The sequence below is a fragment of the Ascaphus truei genome, chromosome 5, assembly GCF_040206685.1.
Source record: "Ascaphus truei isolate aAscTru1 chromosome 5, aAscTru1.hap1, whole genome shotgun sequence".
Taxonomy (NCBI): domain Eukaryota; kingdom Metazoa; phylum Chordata; class Amphibia; order Anura; family Ascaphidae; genus Ascaphus; species Ascaphus truei.
Genome location: NC_134487.1, coordinates 131,592,485 through 131,608,236, shown reverse-complemented (window position 1 = coordinate 131,608,236; position 15,752 = coordinate 131,592,485). Strand labels below are relative to the sequence as shown.

General features: G+C 42.6%; 1 protein-coding gene across 2 annotated transcripts in view; it reads left to right on the top strand.

Moving 5' to 3' along the window:
* Positions 1 to 13,154, top strand: part of LOC142495389 (lateral signaling target protein 2 homolog) — a 42,393-nt gene extending 29,239 nt beyond the window's left edge. The window contains exons 7-13 of one of the 2 annotated variants that reach the window (XM_075600837.1): positions 1,681 to 1,782; positions 2,502 to 2,987; positions 7,567 to 7,646; positions 7,728 to 7,829; positions 8,840 to 8,920; positions 9,943 to 10,046; positions 10,142 to 13,154. In XM_075600837.1, coding sequence (XP_075456952.1) covers positions 1,681 to 1,782; positions 2,502 to 2,987; positions 7,567 to 7,646; positions 7,728 to 7,829; positions 8,840 to 8,920; positions 9,943 to 10,046; positions 10,142 to 10,288 — 1,102 coding nt within the window. In that variant the 3' untranslated portion in view covers positions 10,289 to 13,154. Of the gene's footprint in view, positions 1 to 35; positions 55 to 1,680; positions 1,783 to 2,501; positions 2,988 to 7,566; positions 7,647 to 7,727; positions 7,830 to 8,839; positions 8,921 to 9,942; positions 10,047 to 10,141 lie in introns of those variants that run through there. The other variant, XM_075600838.1, reaches the window with a different exon arrangement.
* The last annotated feature ends 2,598 nt before the right edge of the window (positions 13,155 to 15,752 follow it).

Here is a 15,752-nt window from a genome sequence, read left to right as displayed (position 1 = left end):
TGTTATCGTTTTTTCCCTCTGGCCTGTCCTTGCAGAGGATCAAGCATGGGAAAGGTAGGATATAAGCTGTATCCGGGATCTCCTCTTACCTCTCCCATCGTACTTTGTGTCTCTTCTGCTAACACCACCTCCTCCTCTATTGATCTCTCTGTTGGGGTACCCCAGCACTCTGTCCAGAGACCTCTCCTCTTTTCTCTGTACACACACACTCTCTAGGTGACCTAATCACATCTCTTGGGTTCAAATATGGCCTCTATGCTGACGACACACAAATTTACTTTTCAACCCCTGACCTTACACCTGCTGTACAGACCAACGTTTCTGAATATCTCTATGAGATATCATCATGGATGGCCGTCTGCCGACTTAAACTCAACATGTCAAAAACAGAGCTCCTCATACTTCCTTCCAAACCTGGCCCCACTACCTCCTTCAACATTACTGTTGGAAGTTCAGCAACCCAAGCACGCTGCCTAGGGGTCACACTCGACTCCTCTCTCACATTCTCCTCTCACATAAAAACGTATCTAAAACCTGTCGCTTTTTCCTCTGCAATATTACAAAAATACACCATTCCTCTGTTGTTCCACTGCTAAAACTCCGACACAGACCCTCATTCTCTCCCGTCTCGATTACTGTAACCTCCTGCTGTCCGGCCTTCCTGCCTCTCACCTGTCTCCCCTACAATCTATCCTAAACGCTGCTGCCAGAATCACTCTACTCTTTCCTAAATCTGTCTCAGCGTCTCCCCTCCTGAAATCACTCTCCTGGCTTCCTATTAAATCCTGTATCACACACTCAATTCTCCTCCTCACGTTTAATGCTTTACACTCTGCTGCCCCTCCTTACATCTCAGCCCTAATTTCTCGCTATGCACCATCCCGACTCTTGTGTTCCGCACAAGGATGTCTTCTCTCTACCCCTTTTGTATCTAAAGCCCTCTCCCGCCTTAAACCATTCTCACTGATTGCCCCACACCTCTGGAATGCCCTTCCCCTCAATACCCGACTAGAACCCTCTCTATCCACCTTTAAAACCCACCTTTACAACCCACCTACTTAAAGAAGCATGAGTAGCTCCGTGGCTAATATTATACACCTGATACATAAAACTTGGCCCCCTGCAGACGCACTTACCAGAACACCTTCCTACTGTCTCTGTACATTCTTCCTACCTACCAATTACATTGTAAGCTCTTCAGAGCAGGGACTCCTCTTCTTAAATGTTAATTTTTATGTCTGAAGCACTTCTTCCCATGTTCTGTTATTTATATGATTGCCACGTGTATTACTGCTGTGAAGCGCTATGTATATTAATGGCGCTATTTAAATAAAAGACATACATACATATTGGGGGAATGGGGTGGCATGTCCTGTTTGACATGCAATGACATCACGCCAAATAGAGGAGCTAATGTCAACCGCCAAAGTTTTAAGCTTAGTATGATTACAGACTAACTTCTAAAAATGTGTTATTGGTTCATTTTAATTGAAGGAGGGACTACAATTTTTCAAATATATTCAGTTCACCTCTTGCTCCTGGGGTGTCCTTTAAGTGTTCTTCTTGGGTACCGTATTTGGGGGTTACCCGGTTAATAACCGCTCTCCTGGCTCTCCTGTTGCTATGTTTTAATGGGGCAGAATTGTAACTACCCCGCTCTCTCTCTCTCTCTCTGTACAGCGGGCTGCTGATTTACCCCGACGGGCCGTTGAACTTGCAGAGGCGTCCGGATGAGATGTGCAAACTCTTCAGCCCATTTTACGGCTTACTGCAGAAAATAAGGTGAACGGAGAAATGCTGGGAACTATTTTACTTTCGCACCATGCCAGGGGCAGCCAACTCCAGTCCTCAAGGGCCACCAACTGGTCGGCTTTTCAGCCCAGGTGTCCTTCATTATGACCGAGTCACTGATTGAGCCACCTGTGCTGAAGCAAGGATATCCTGAACATCCGACCCGTTGGCGACCCCTTGAGGACTGGAGTTGGCCGGCACTGCACTATGTATTCCTTCTCTGCAGAGCATTATTCTGTGAACGATTTCTCTGCGAGGCCTTCAGAACATTACTCTGAACACGTTGTCTGAGTGTGTCTATTAACAGGATCTTTTAAAGAGGCAGTCCCACTAAGAGCTAAGTGAACTGTTTCTCAGAGGCCTGCAGAGTATCACTCTGACCTATTTATCTGTGTGAGGCATGCAGACCGTCACGTCTTTATATATTATATATCTGACGGCACAGCATTACTTCCTTTACTATTTTTCATTTAGGGGTTCACATTTCATCATGCCATTAATCAGCTCTTCACTAGTCCTTGAGAGTAATTCCATGTTTAGTGCTGGAGTCCACGGCTTTCTTAATTACAGAGCATGAATATGCTAATTATATTACCAATGGCATAAGTCACCTGCATGTTGGGAAAACCTTGCAGAATGTCTTTGTATTGATCATTGCCAGAGACCCACCGAGCACCAATCCATAACTTGCTGGTTTCATTCTCTTGCAGGGAGCTCCTCTGCACACTGACTGAGAAGGAGCTGTTCTCACTCGAGAGAGTGCTGTGCTCCGCCTCCTCTGAAGATCCCTCTCTGCGCCTGTCCTGTCTCTCGGCCTCTCCTGACACCTGGAAACTTCCCAGCTACAATGGGCAGCAACCCGAACACGGATCCTCCACTGTAACGCGTTCAGGAAACCCTACATCAAGTGACCGCACCACCTGGGAATGCACTGCTGCAGCCCCCTCGCAGTGGAGCAGCAACGCATGTCACCCTGCAGCAAACAGTCAGCGCACTCTCACAGCCGCATCTGGTGGCAATTCAACTCCAGATTCTTGCATAATTACTCGCAGCCACTGCTCAAATGTTCAGGGAGACGCCGTATCGGCTGAGAGGGGAAATTCCGTACATGTCGGGAGTCAGGATGTGCAGTCTCCGTGTGTCACAGAAGGAAGGACGGCATTGCCCCGCGATCTGCATGTGAGGCGCACAAGCAGGTACGTGTCGGGAATCTATGCCTTGCGCACGTGTTTGTATATGTGCTGAGATTTTAAAGTTGGACTACCCCAATGAATGAGATTTGAGGGGTTCTAATCTACAAACTGGAAAAAAGTCGGTGACAGGCGTGCTAACCAAGTCACTACCAAGTTTTGGCTGTCAAAGTTGGCAAAGATAAAATACTGATGAGGGTATGAGTGCATGTCTGCCAGTGTTTCTCTAAACCTGGTTCATTCATTGACACGTCTTACACTGCAAGGATTCTGGGTAGCGACATGTTAATGAGCATCTAGTAGGGGTGTTACTTTCAGTTTCCTATCCATTTGTCCATGGATATCCTAGAGCTTTTGACTGCTGCCCTACACAGCGAGAAGAGCTAAACATTGGGAAGCATGTACAGAATAAAGAGTGGATCCATTCAGATGTAATGTTGGGTCTTTTTGCACTCATTAATTTGAATCTGGTGACCACCTGAAAACTTGCCAAAATTGGGTTATAGTGGGTAAAAAGGTTTGGGGACGTGTGGATATTCTCTTTGCTATACAGTAAAGGGTTTCAGTCACATTTATTACCCCACACACGTAACCTAAATGTGTCTGGTCAGGAAAGTTTTAACTCTCAGCCAGGTCCCTGACAGTAGAAACGTCTGGACACTTCATTACTGTCAGAGCCAATAAGAATGTACGGGGGGCTTTCCCTATTTAAACTGTTGCTCAATACACAGTGACATCCCACAAAAAGGGGTGGGGGGGCGGCTCAGAGGAAACTAATCACTCAGTTAAACTTACCATATCTACATCCTAACCCAGTGTTTTTCAACCAGGTTTCATATAAACCCTTTGGTTCCCCCGGCATCCCTAAAGGGTTCCCTGTAATTTTTCAGGTCATTTTAAAACTGTCCCAAATATAGAAGAATTTACAATGCATCTGATCTCAGACGCACTGTTACAGAGGGGTGGGGTTCCTCAGAATTTCACACAGGGGTTCTAAACCTCAAAAAGGTTTCAAACGACCATCCTAACCTTTCCAAATGATTTTAACATACTTATAAACGAAAAAAGCATAAATCACACAATGTAATCTGTTTAATATGTGTCTGCCACTGATCTATGAAGGACTCGACCTTTGAAGTGTGTGTGTGTGTGTGTGTAACTATAACTATATATGTACACACGTGTGTGTGTGTTATTTGTTGATGACTGCTCAGAGGGCACCCCCAGCGCTGCCTGTAGACGTGGGGGCTGCAATCTCCTTCTCTGACCCCAGCACAGAGGAGAAACCCATTCATCTCCAGACTGAGCAGGACCCATCCGCTGAGCAGCTTGCATGTTTTAGGTGTGTGGGAGGAAAGAGGGGAACTTTTTGTGGCTAGGTTGAGGTGGCTAGTGCTTTGTGTGTTGGCGGAGGGTATGTGGTGTAAGTAAGAGAAGGATGGTATATGTGATGTTTATGATTAAGAAAGAGGCTGAGGGTGCTGTGTGAGAAAGGGGGGGGGTAAATGTGGAGTTTGTGGTGAGTGATATGTGTAAGGTGAGGGTGAGTGGTGTGTGCTTGTGAAATGAGGGTGAATGGGTCTGAAGAGCAGGGCTTCCCCAAGATTTAATAAAATATATATGAAGTGCATTTGCAGTTTTAAAAAACAAAAAAAAACTTGAAAATCACTGTTCTAACCCAAGATTTTGGATCATCAGGTTAAAAATGTGCCACAATCCTCACTACTTGTGCCTCAAACAAGTCATGTATTTAAAGATGGTACAATGTTAAGTGCGCGCTGACTGCCAAGAATATCCTTTTGGAAAATCTTCTCAATGCTGCTCCCCGTCTCCCGTGATCAGCGGGGCTAGAGAACACTCACATGCATGCAGACAAAAGGGGGTGGGGGCGCAAAGAAAAGAGATCATCAGTATATAGTAAAATGGATCAATTTAGGAAGAAATAAAATATCAAGTACAAAGACTTACAATAAAAGTAGATCACATAGATCAAAGTACACCGGGCAGTAACACAACACAGCAGGAACGTCCGTAGTTCAGGTTGATTCCCCTCTCCGGATTGCAGATGTCTTGTGCTGAGGGGAAAGTTCCTAGACCGGCATTTCCGCGTGGTGTCTCCTGCACTGGTGTATGCGCTGTTGGGCGTATGATGTCACGCAATGCCCAGCATGCACTGGCTCTCCTACGCGTTTCGTGTCACGTGGGACACTTCGTCAGGGAATAGCCACATCAGTCATTGGTGCTCACGAAGTACAGCCAGCTAACCAATGAGAGCCTGGTATTTCTTATCTGGGGGATGGTACATATAGCCTTCCAGCTAGTTAACAGGATACCCTATCATACACAATAAAAATCAACAAACATAGAAACAATAAGCAACATTAGTGTCATTAATACAACACAAAATACATATACAAGTATTGAATTGTTGAATAACAGCCGAGATAGGCTACATAAATTGTGATTCAGTATATCTACTCAATTATAATATATATATATATATATATATATATATATATATATATATATATATATATATATATATATATATATATACAATTAAAAATAAAATAAAAAATAACCCGAGTATCTAAGATACACAAAGAAAACAATACTGTACTTCACCAGTTTATATGATTTTACATTTATTGTATTAGGAATGGATTTGATATATTATTATTATTTGATGTTACTTTACGGTCTATATTTAGATTATGTAGTTTAAATATTAGCTTATAACTATGTAATCATATTTAGTTGTAGTTCATATTGTATTTAGTGGTTGCTATTGATTATTATTATCTTTTAGTATATGAATTGCTTAGCGTTAAGTTTTCTTTGTGTATCTTAGATACTCAGGTTATTTTTTATTTTATTTTTAGTAAAGATGGGATGATAGGCGGTCACTGCAATATGTAACTCGGCCAAACTTGGGGTAATAAAATCAGCTTTAGTAAGACAAAATTCTGCACATCACAGAGAAAGAAACTCTGACGCGTTTCATCCCGACATGGGACTTTGTCGGGATGAAACGCGTCAGAGTTTCTTTCTCTGTGATGTGCAGCATTTTGTCTTAATAAAGCGGATTTTATTACCCCAAGTTTGGCCGAGTTCCATATTGCAGTGACCGCCTATCATCCCATCTTTACTTCTATCTACATCGGCTGGAGCACGAAGGTTTCCCACTACAAACATGGGGATACATTCCCTTCCCAGCGCGAGTGCTGGCGCCACTCCTTTGAATTTGTGGACGCGCCGGAGCGCTCGGCATGCTGGGACATAGCCGGATCAACAGCTCCTCATTCACACAGGAGACGGCACCCTTTCAACTATCGTGAGCTTGGACTGGCTGGATGGGCAGCGAAGACACCGGGTCGGGTAAGGGCAGCAGTTTGTGGGCTCTGTTGAGTACATGGGGGACGTGTCTGCGGATGCTTCACCCTCTGTCTCTATCCACCATCCTTATATGCAATTAAAAATAAAATAAAGGGAAATGAATCCAATATATTCGATGCTACAAAGTCACATGTATATGGCTATTTAGCTAAAGCCTCCAATCCATATATAACCACAATGTAGGAGAATCCCACTACAAGTATAAAATGATCCAACTCATGAGGGAGGGTGGCGTATTTCGACTAAACCCTGGGTAGGGGCTAGTATACAGGATGGTGGATAGAGACAGAGGGTGAAGCATCCGCAGATATTATATATTATAATTGAGTAGATATACTGAATCACAATTTATGTAGCCTATCTCGGCTGTTATTCAACAATTCAATACTTGTATATGTATTTTGTGGTGTGTATTAATGACACTAATGTTGCTTATTGTTTCTATGTTTGTTGATTTTTATTGTGTATGATAGGGTATCCTGTTAACTAGCTGGAAGGCTATATGTACCATCCCCCAGATAAGAAATACCAGGCTCTCATTGGTTAGCTGGCTGTACTTCGTGAGCACCAATGACTGATGTGGCTATTCCCTGACGAAGTGTCCCACGTGACACGAAACGCGTAGGAGAGCCAGTGCATGCTGGGCATTGCGTGACGACGTCATACGCCCAACAGCACATACACCAGTGCATGCTGGGCATTGCGTGACATCATACGCCCAACAGCGCATACATCAGTGCAGGAGACACCACACGGAGTTGCCGGTCTAGGAACTTTCCCCTCAGCACAAGACATCTGCAATCCGGAGAGGGGAATCAACCTGAACTACGGACGTTCCTGCTGTGTTGTGTTACTGCCCGGTGTACTTTGATCTATGTGATCTACTTTTATTGTAAGTCTTTGTACTTGATATTTTATTTCTTCCTAAATTGATATATTTTACTATATACTGATGACCTCTTTTCCCCCACCCCCTTTTGTTTATATGTATTTAAAGATCCCACCCCAATTTTCAAAATGAACATTGACTGAAGATGTCTTTTTTAACTGAAGCTGGATCCTGGTGACACTAGCTATTCCAAACCTGCCCTTCACCTGTGGTAAACTCGACTCGTTTTGTCTACAGCAGTATTGTGACTGGATGTCTCCAAACCAGAGGGATTATTTTTTTTCCCTGTCATTAATTCAGACGATCGAGGTTCCAGGATGTGCGATCCCGTTACCGCAGTGACAGCGACATGCTGCACCGTCTGTTCGTGTGCATTGCAGGTTAGACTTGCTCCCTCCCTTTGCCAGGAGACACCCTTGCTGCTTGTGTGCCCAGTCTGATTGGTATGCTCTCTCCTGCAGGCGTCGCTGATCAGCTGCAGACCAACTTTGCAAGCGACCTGCGCATTATTCTGAAAACGGTGTTTGAAATTGTGAGCTCCAAACAGCAAGAGCAAAAAGAAAGTGAGTTTTTATTCACTGCAGCAAGAAAAACATGCGTTACATGAGGAGTGTAATAACAAGGCAGGAGAAGATGCTGATGTCAGGATTTAGTTAGAATAGCACAACTGTACTGTATCTGTGGGAGTGGGTGGATCAGTATAGATGATGGAAGTAAAGGATGATTGTAGAATGGTGTGTAGGCCTGGGAGTCTAGTGGAAGACAAAAAGACTGAGGGCATATATGTATATGTATATGTTCGACAAACCTATACATTTGCTCGCCCCGGGCGAGTGGATTTAACCCCCGGGCGAGTAAATATTGGCCCAAGCAGCACACGTTTGGTACTAGGTGGCGAGTAGATTTTTTTGTGTGGCGAGTAGATTTTTTGGTGATTTGTCAACCACTGTATATATATATATATATGTGTATTGTGTATGTGTATATGATTTGTCAACCACTGTATATATATATATATATACACACACACACACACACACACACACACACACACACACACACACACACACACACACACACACACACACACACACACACACGTCTCCCAATGCACCTCCTTTTAACCCTGACAGATTGAAGAAAAAAAGTTAAGTAGTGGTCTTCATTCTCTATAATAGCAGGACACTTGTCATGTTCAAGAGAATACGCATTGGAATAGCAGGTGCTTGGGCATGGTTAGGGAAGTGGTAGCAGTAGAGCGGGGTGCAAGTGGAAGTTGGTACGAGGGAAAGGTGGGGTATTAGGGTAAAATGATTCATGAGATTTGAGGAGCAATGTGCTGCATAGTTAAAGCAGCAGCTCCGAGGTTTCTCTGGCATTAGCTGTCACTATGGTAGTCTTTGTTGTCCTTGCGTGTGAGAGAAGCAGCTAGCATTTTAATTTCCATGGGAGGGAGATGTTGTGGCCTTACTGAATTCTGCAGAAAGAAAACGTTATGAGCATTTTGTAATGATATATTTGTTCTTGGAGGAATGCTGCTTTACTGTACTCTTATTTATTTATTTTTACTTAGGGACTGTAGACGATGCCTTCCGTTTGTCTGACTGTTTCCTTTGTCAGAACCTGGAGCAACAGAACGGAGGGGCTACAGATGGTATGTCCAGTCCCACCCAGACACCAAGACACCTACCCTAGCGACTCTATAGAAAAAGACAGGATTCTGCCTTTTTTCAGATTGATCTTTTCACTACATGGCAGTAGCTCAGCCATTGTATTCCATAAACGCTACAGCTACTGCCATGTCCTAAATGAGACGCATAATGAATGTGAAAAAATAGTCTCCACCACAGGCTTTTATTTATTTATTTTTCTTGAAACTTATATATGTTTTTATTTTTTTCACACATAAATGGGAAGGATAGAAAAAATAAAAGGGGGGTGGGGGTGGGGGGGACAACCATTTTGTATCAAATTTCTTACAAACAACAACAGTCACATTACATATCATCCAACATTTGGTAAACACCATATTTTATGTTCAGCTCTCCCATATCCTCGCTCCCTCCGGGAGCCCACAGGCTTTCTTAAGGCGAAGCAGCTACTTACCAGAGACATGTACAGTACAAAAATACTCATTTAGAATGGAATAACTGCTGCTTGCTGTGCACTTTCCATGCACTCCATACAGTGCAATCGGGCCCAGTAGGAATGGTACACACAGATTTTGCGTTCATTATGTAGGCCTGAGATGCTTGCTATATTGCGGCAAAGCTCAAGAGTGCTCCTAAGTGCCTTTCTGTAAGCCACAGGTTCTCAAACTGTGATCCCTGGATTGCATCTGGTTCCGACAACTCTGGTTTCCAGTCTATGACCCTTTCTATCTGTGTCAGCAGATCAGAGTTGAAGATCGGGTTGTGACATGTTCTTTTTTAGACTTGTAGTTCATATTATATAATTTTAATATGGTGATCTGGGAGAGAAGTATGATTGTCCTCCACGGGATTGTCATTTAAGTGCTCCACAAGAAGAGAAAGTTTAGGAACACCTGCTCTATGCTAAACACCTGCCATTAAATCTCAGTTTGTGAAGAAAATCACAGGCTATACTGTAGTCCCAAATCTTTCCCTGGTTTGTGACAACCACCTGGAGATAATGATGGTAATGTTTTTTCCCCAGGGTCTCCACATTGGGTTCCAGACAGTGCCAGTACCCAGTGCATGAGCTGCCTTGCGGCCTTCACTCTCTTGCGCAGGAGGCATCACTGCCGTAGCTGTGGGAAGGTATGTTGTCGTTTCTCCCCCCCCCTCCCCCCACGCTCCCGGGTATACTGTCAGTGCTCTGTTTGTCCTATTGACTATTTCTCTATCATTTGCAGATTTTCTGTTCCCGTTGCTCTGCATACACCGCTTCTCTGCCTCACTTCTGCCATGCAAGGCCTGTACGAGTATGCAGTCACTGCTACCATATGCACTGCAGCCCTCAAGACTCACGCGGAGAGGTGGGCACATTGAGCCTGGCCTGACCCTGTCGAAGGGCAAAACCTTGAAGGAAAGACGGTTGTTTTATAAACATTTCAGAATGTGCGAAGTAGGCTAGGAAGCTCTCCGATGTTCTCCTCTCCCCGAGAGTGCCACAAGGTATTAGCTTTTTTTTATCTGCCACTGGAAAACGGAGATTGCATTGACTTTTACCAAGTACCATTTAAAAGTGCAATGCTCCTATACTGCAGATTCAGGAACTCTTGGCTGCTAGATCAAGATTTCAATGTGCTGTAACATGCTGTTCTCTTAAAAGGCATGCTGAGCTATTGTTAAATATATCCTTGGTACAATATAAATAGAGACCATGAAATCTCTTCAGGTTTGGTTTGTCACAGAAAATGTACTCATGGCATATTGCACAATGAATACATCTGAACAAGAGACATGTCTGTGCTCAAAAACATGGCGGATCCATATTTTCATTCCATCTTATGAACAACTCCCACACTGGTTCATTAAAAGATATCACAACTTGCAACAAATCCATTTTTTTCCAGAATGCTGGTTCTTGAACTGTGCTGAACAGGCGACCCCAAGTATGAAAATGACCTGATGTTGTTGGGCGGGGGCCATTTTAAATCTCCTGATGTCATATCAGAAGCAACAGTGAGGCTTCAGCACAAGACCATGGTCTAGACTTCAGCTAGAAGTAATGATGGCCACTTTTAGGCCACAGCCAGAATTATAGTTGGGGCTTCTCTTATTCAGACCCTGTTCAGTCCTCATCATTGCTTCTCCGCCACCACTGAAGGGAGGCCGTGTAGGCAGGAAGAATTGAAGATGAGGAGGCACACCGGTGTACTTGCACAAAGCGTGTGCTCTGCATTCATTGCTTGGTCAGAGCAGGTACTTATGTTTCAGGAGCATAGCCACTTCAGATATGCAGCTGCGCACAAGTAACCCTTACAGAAGTGACATACCCACTATTTATATGTACAAAAATCACTGATCGCTGGATCTCATTAACAAATTCCATTTCCCGCCGTGGTGCTCATCCCCATGTGGTCCCGATGACGAACGACATCATGTATCTGTCACGGTGACATCATTGCGACACTGTTGTCAGGCAGCAAGAAGCAAAAACGTGAAAGAAAAAAAATACAACAGGAAACTGGCTAAAATACAAGTTATCCCTAATAGTTAAAAGCCTGTGCGTACTTGGCTCTTATGGCCTATATGCGACCTTGAACATTTGCTGGGGAATAAAAAATGTCAACCCTAACAGAGAGCCTATTGACTGATCTGTGATGTGTACTGTTGTGCTGGAGCCTCATTGTTGCTTCCTGTGCTGGACTCCAAGCTGTCCTGAATTTATATAGAATGTCCAACAAAAAGTTCTGAATTTGGAGACCGTTTGACTGTTGGTACTTTTGGCCACGTTTAGTGATGTCATTGAGTGTTCTAAAGATGCACAGATGGCGGAGTGCAATGGAAGAGAAGCAAGTTGGCCAGTCAACTCTGATAAGAGATGTGGCAATGGTAGGAAAGCAACACTCAGCCACCCGGTATCACCAATCTAGTTACAGCAAGAGGCTGTTTCACATTAGGTATCAATCATCACGTGTCTGTACTTCCTTGAAAGCTGGTAACCCTATTTGTGTCAGAAATGACATCAGCAGCTCCAAAGTGCCCCCCCCTTGACCCACAAGTTCAAGTTATTTTGTCTATTTTTTAAAGTCTAATTACTCCAACATCTATCTGATGGTTCATTTACATTCAAACTATGGCTATATTTAGTTGTGGAACTTGCCTTTAATGCACCATTTCAATGAGGGAGTATTTTATCAGGGAGAAAGCTGACATATATATATATATATTTTTACCTTGTCTATGAAGTGTCAGGGAGTCTGCCTCCTATTTTATGGAGAGTTGGCAAATTATGCTTTAACCTAAACCTTGCCAGATTTACCCAAAATAAACTGCAAAGTGTTTAGGGACCCTGTAGAATAGGAAGGGTTAAAATGGCACACTGGCTTCGGATTAAATCTAACCTTAGGAAATACTTTTCATGATCAAGGTTGTCAAGACCCATTTTGAAAAAAAGATTAATAGGGATTGTCAATTGTTTGGGAGGGGGGAAGGGATGAGCGTATTCTGCAGCAGACGTGCCAAGTCTCATGGATTTTCTGCTAGTCTCACTGATTTTGTAGCATAAATGGTCTGACTTCAATTACATTTTACTGATGCAAAATCACAACTTCTATTCAAATGACTTGTATTTTGGTCTAAAACCCTCAAGTCTGGCTAATTGGGGTGTTTGGGGGTGTACATCTTGGTTTAACCTGTTGGCGTCTTCCAAAATGTGAAGCAGCAGTTGATGCTTCTGCCGGACCAGTGAAAGTCCTTTAAAGCAGAGTCATGTACAATTCTCCATTTAATAAGCCGCATTAAAACAGAACATTCACACACTTGTCCTAAAGCTCAGATCTGATCGTCTAATGAAGGATCTCCGCATCGAAATGAGTCCCCCCTTCAAAAAACGTTGTTTTTTTTTTCCACCCCTTCAATTTCAGATGGGTCTGCAGGGTATTGCAGAGCAAGATGTTGCAGGCCACGACTTCTTGTAGCAAAAGAGTTTATTTCTTACAAATGTATTTTTCTTTCATGGTCCCAAGTTTACGGACAGCACACCATTTCCTATTGCATTAATGCTACTTTTAATACAGATGCGTCACGCCTATAAATAATACCCATGGACAGTTGCAGAAAGCGGTTCCCTTTATGTACGAGTTGTGTTTTTGTATTTCCTGTGCCATGACAGAGGGGGATGACCAAGGGCTGCGTGGGGCGCACCTTTTTGACCTCTCTTTCCAACTGAAGTACAATAAAACCTTCAGCTTTTTAATGTCGGTGTCTTCTGTTCTCAAGGGGTAGGAGTATTGTGATGAAAGGGAGCAGGGAAGGTGGGATGGAGGCAGGATTTTTATGCAGAATTTCTAGATGTGTAGGGAGTGCATCCTACACACATGGAGGTATGGGAGACTACCGCATAAAAAACTACAAGGTAAGTTTTATTGCAGATGACCTAAAAAGGCTTGTTAAAATATAAGTTTTTAAAGACAAACCAATAGGGCAAGCTCCAAAGCACAATCCATTTTTTTTTCTTCTTTCATATGAAAGAAAAGATCACGCTCTAAGGGATTTGCAATCGCGATACATTTTTTTTTTGGTTTAGTTTTTTATTTATTTTTAAATGTTTTTATTTAATAGGGCAATCCTAAATGTAAGGCAACCCCCTAGTAGTAGTAGAAGTGGTAGTAGCTGCAAAGAAAAATGTTTACACATACGCACACTGCGTCTCTTTCTCAGTTTGAGATTCCTGCCACAAGCAACATGGCTGCTTCGGGCCCCCAATTTGGGGCTGTTTCAGAAGAGGAAGGGGATGTGACTTTGTAAATGGTTGCTATAGAAACAAAAAATGCTTGTTGAATTAAAAAGGTCAGTCACCGTTGTTTAAAAAAAAATGCTACAATTCTTTTCTCATAGTACAGAACTAATTTATATTTTAAAACAAACACATGTAGGATATTGCTTGGTCTGCAGCTTTAAAGCTCTCATTTTTTATAGTAAACCCATGAATTGAAATTTGGACATGGCGTTAACACTTAATATTTTCTATAAAATCTTAAATACACCGTTCCATACAATTTATAATCCATCACATACACTAAATATACAATATACCATATTTGCCCCATTTTATAGGGCAACCCTGAAAATAAGGCGACCCTCTAATTTCAGAAGCAACTGGAAAGGAAACTGTTTTTGGAAGGATTGAAAATTAACGTTTTTATTTCAAAATGCCTGGGCTACTCTAACTTTCCAATGCAAATGCAGACCAACAATACAACTGTTTCATTTAAGTTTCACAGTAGGTAGCAGCATCATTGCCACTCTGTCACCTGAGTCACTTCCTACGCTGTCCTGCGGCTGTTAATGGTTTAACAAAGATCATCTTCAGAACCATCCATAGCGTTGGAAATGCAACATTTCTTGAAGCCGTGAACAACACTCTGGTTGGAAATCCTATCCCAAGCATGAAGCACACAAACCAATGGTTTTCTTATGGTACCCATGGGAGTAAGAGTGTGGCTGACCGATCTAAGCCAATCGGAGTACTTTCTTTTTTTCTTTCTTAAATGGTCTTTGACTGGTTTAACAACCACATTGAGAACTTATAATTGTCGTCTTTCCTAAAGCATTAGCGACCATTACGGTGGTGTCCCGGGGTAGACCTACCTCTGATAATGATGTCAGCGGGCTTGCCCGACGTATGTTTCGCATAAGTGGTATGCTGCTTTCTCAAGGTCATTCCTTATCATAGAGTTTATTCTAAGGGTCTCGGCGAACCGACCTTTCTTTTTAGCCTCCTCTGATTACACCCGTTAATTGGGGATCATGCGTATAAGACAGAGATAGTCACCGTATACTCTAATATAGACATGCAGCATTTATCATCTGAGATCTGACTCCAAAAGGCTGTTCATGGTCCCAAGGTTCAGCAAAGTATCTGGCCGCTCCTACTTTTACCGTGCACCCCAAAACTGGAACAACCTACCGGAGACTCTCACGGCCACCACCAGTTCTTTCAAAACTAAAGCTGTCTCACATTTTAACCTGGTCTGTAACTGTTACATACTATGCATGCTATGTCTTGTATATAATGTATAATAACCCTGTTCACTTATGTAACTATGTACTTGTAACCATGTATTATTTGTCATCATAACTCTGTGCCCAGGACATACTTGAAAATGAGAGGTAACTCTCAATGTATTACTTCCTGGTAAAACATTTTATAAATAAATAATAAATAATATGCACTGTCTGAAATGCAAAGGTACACAACTATAATTGTTGCAAACAATCACTACCTCTGTTTGATCTCTGCTTTCATGACATTGAACCTGTGTAGTTTTATTATCTGCTTCTGCAGCTACTAGAGGTGCCACGCACTGTCGAAGACGCAAGGTTACACAATTACAACTGGTGCAATATTTACCACCTCTGAATATTTCCAGTGATTCCTTGAGATTAATTTTATGCAGCATCAGTTTCTGGTATTTTGCAGCATTTAGTGGTGTAGATTCACCATAAACTTACCCTCTTCAGTCTTCACTATCCCATCAGCTGTTGCTCCGTCTTCAGTGATGTTTTTCGTTTGTACCACTAGGGGGAGTTTATCGGACTCTTCTATAGTTGCTGCACTAGGCATCTCTCTGTCTGTTTCTGTCTGATACTTGTTATAAAATGTGTGCCATTATTTCATCATTAGTCTATAGGACCATATTAAATTGATTTTACTTTTATTCACTGGTACTCGCCCTCATTGTTAGAGACTTCCATGTACATATAATCAGATTAACATATACATGGTTCAGTGTATATTGCCTACAGCGGTATACTATCCAGTACATCTATACTTATCAGCGAGTGCATGTTTAG